The sequence below is a fragment of the Macadamia integrifolia genome, chromosome 11, assembly GCF_013358625.1.
Source record: "Macadamia integrifolia cultivar HAES 741 chromosome 11, SCU_Mint_v3, whole genome shotgun sequence".
NCBI lineage: Eukaryota > Viridiplantae > Streptophyta > Magnoliopsida > Proteales > Proteaceae > Macadamia > Macadamia integrifolia.
The window spans coordinates 16,008,637-16,010,915 of NC_056567.1; the positions used below are offsets into that span (position 1 = coordinate 16,008,637).

Consider the following 2,279-nt stretch of genomic DNA (forward strand, 5'->3'; position numbering starts at 1 on the left):
TGATCATCGACGGTCTCTGCAAAGAGGAGCTGGTAAATGAGGCTATGAACCTCTTCATAGAACTGAAGAGCAGAGGCATCTCACCTGATGTTGTTACTTACAGCTCTGTGATTAATGGCCTCTGCAATTTTGGGCGATGGAAAGAAGCTGCTCGCATTTTTTATGAGATGATGAATAATGGAATCAAACCTAATACTATAACCTACACCATTATGATCGATGGTCTTTGCGGAGAAGGGAGGTTTGTGGAAGCACATAAACTGTTTGATTTAATGCTACAAATAGGTGTGTTCCCTAATATCTTCACATACACTAGCTTGATTCAAGGCCTATCCAATTCAGGCCAATGGCTGGAAGTCACCCGGTTGTTCAGTGAGATGTTGGAAGGGGGATTTTCACCAAATATTATTGCCTTTAAAGCAGTGGTTGCTGCTCTTTGTAGAGAAGGGAAGGCCAAAGAAGCTCATGGGCTCTTTTATTTGATGACTAAGAAAGGTGTGGAGCCCGATTCAATCACGTACAATGTGTTGATAGATGGATATTGTATACTGGGTCAAATGGATAAGGCAATGGAGCTCTTTACTTTCATGATGAGTTGGGGATATAAGCCTGACACCATTACCTATAATTCACTAATTAACGGCTATTGCAAGTGCAGGAGGATGAGTGAAGCCTTCCAGCTCTTTAAAGAAATGCCCCGTAAGGGAATAATGCTTAACACTATTACTTGTAATTCTCTTATTCAAGGCTTTTTCCTTTCGGGCCAAGTTGGGTATGCACAGAAGATTTTCGAAGAAATGAAAGTTCAGGGGCACAAGCCAGATCAATACACCTATTCTATATTGATGAATGGGCTATGCAAAACCAAGCGTATTGATGAGGCGCTTAAATTTTTTAGTGAAACGGGATCTAAAAACCTTGATATTATTACTTACAGTGCTCTCCTTGATGGAATGTGGGAGGCGTGTATGCCGAAAGAGGCCGAAGAATTGTTCAACTCCATCTCTTCTGAAGGTTTGGAGCCTAATGCTATAACATATAGCACAATGATCAAGGGATTCTGCAAAGAAGGCTTGCTGAGCAAAGCTTGGGATTTGTTCATGAAATTGGAAGAAAAGGGTTGTCCTCCAACTGATGTGACTTATAACATCTTGGTTCAAGGATTTCTCCAAAATAAAGAGACCAACAAGGCATTCGAGCTTCTGAATGAAATGTCTCAGAGAGGTTTCTTACCTGATGCGAAGACTGCATCTCTGATAGTGAACTTGCTTGCAGAAGGGGGGCCTGAACGTGAATGTTTTGAAAGGCTTAACAAATTTACGCCAATTAAAAACTGACAAGGTCATATTCAGATGCTAGTTCAATTTTAGCTTCCTTAATATAATCTGATGGAATCGTAATATATCTGATGTAATAGGAATCGAGCAAAATGCCATATACTCAGAATGTAATCAGGCTCTTCAGCTTTACCCATAGGAGCAGAAACAATTCACGATGCATTGTCTGAATCCAGGATCTGGTCCTTTTTTTGGGACTTCCAACTGGTTATAGCTTCACTTAACATGGCTGCTTCATCCTTGGACTGAATTGCTATTTCCATTGTTGAAGATGTATCTGTGCTAAATCCTTTTATTTTTTTCCCTTTCATTTTTTTTTATTTTTTATTTTTTTTCGTGTATGCTCCTTGAACTCGCAATAGAGAGGCTCACTTTCTTGCCATAAGAACTCCAAAGTTGTAAGTGTCCTGTGTTTGGTTCTTCCTTGTAAATCCTTCTTTTCTCGGCCAGAAGACGATTTCATATATATATATATATATATATATATGGTTTAATTTGTTTGTAACTGATGCGGTTACAAGTGATTATTGTAACCATTTTTTCTTTTCTATTTTGCCCTTGGCCACATATTCAATGGATCTTAACTGCTAAGGATAAAGGTATAATTATCCCATCAAATGGATAAAAGGGTATGTGGAGCAGATCCGAACCTACCTGAGTGAAGGTGGATCCACAAGATAGACATAGCTAACATTGTACTAAGTACTAAAAAATCTTATTGGATGTCAAGAAGATCAGAAAACTGAAATCGACGACTATTCGTATTACAATCCTTTTTGCAGAGCTAACTTGTAATCCAATAGCATCCCTCTTTGACCTCCATTTCAAGATCCTGCCTCTATATAGTGACGATCTGATCTCTGATACTCTCCTCTCTTGGTCCCACAAATGGCTGCTCAAACGTTGACTAGAAAAAAAAAAAAATAATAATAATGAAGGTTT

General features: G+C 38.7%; 1 protein-coding gene across 1 annotated transcript in view; it reads left to right on the forward strand.

Moving 5' to 3' along the window:
• LOC122093264 (pentatricopeptide repeat-containing protein At1g63330-like) overlaps positions 1-1,780 on the forward strand; it is a 14,882-nt gene extending 13,102 nt beyond the window's left edge. The window contains exon 3 of the mRNA XM_042663551.1: positions 33-1,780. Coding sequence (XP_042519485.1) covers positions 33-1,337 — 1,305 coding nt within the window. The 3' untranslated portion in view covers positions 1,338-1,780. The remainder of the gene's footprint in view (positions 1-32) is intronic.
• Positions 1,781-2,279: the final 499 nt, after the last annotated feature.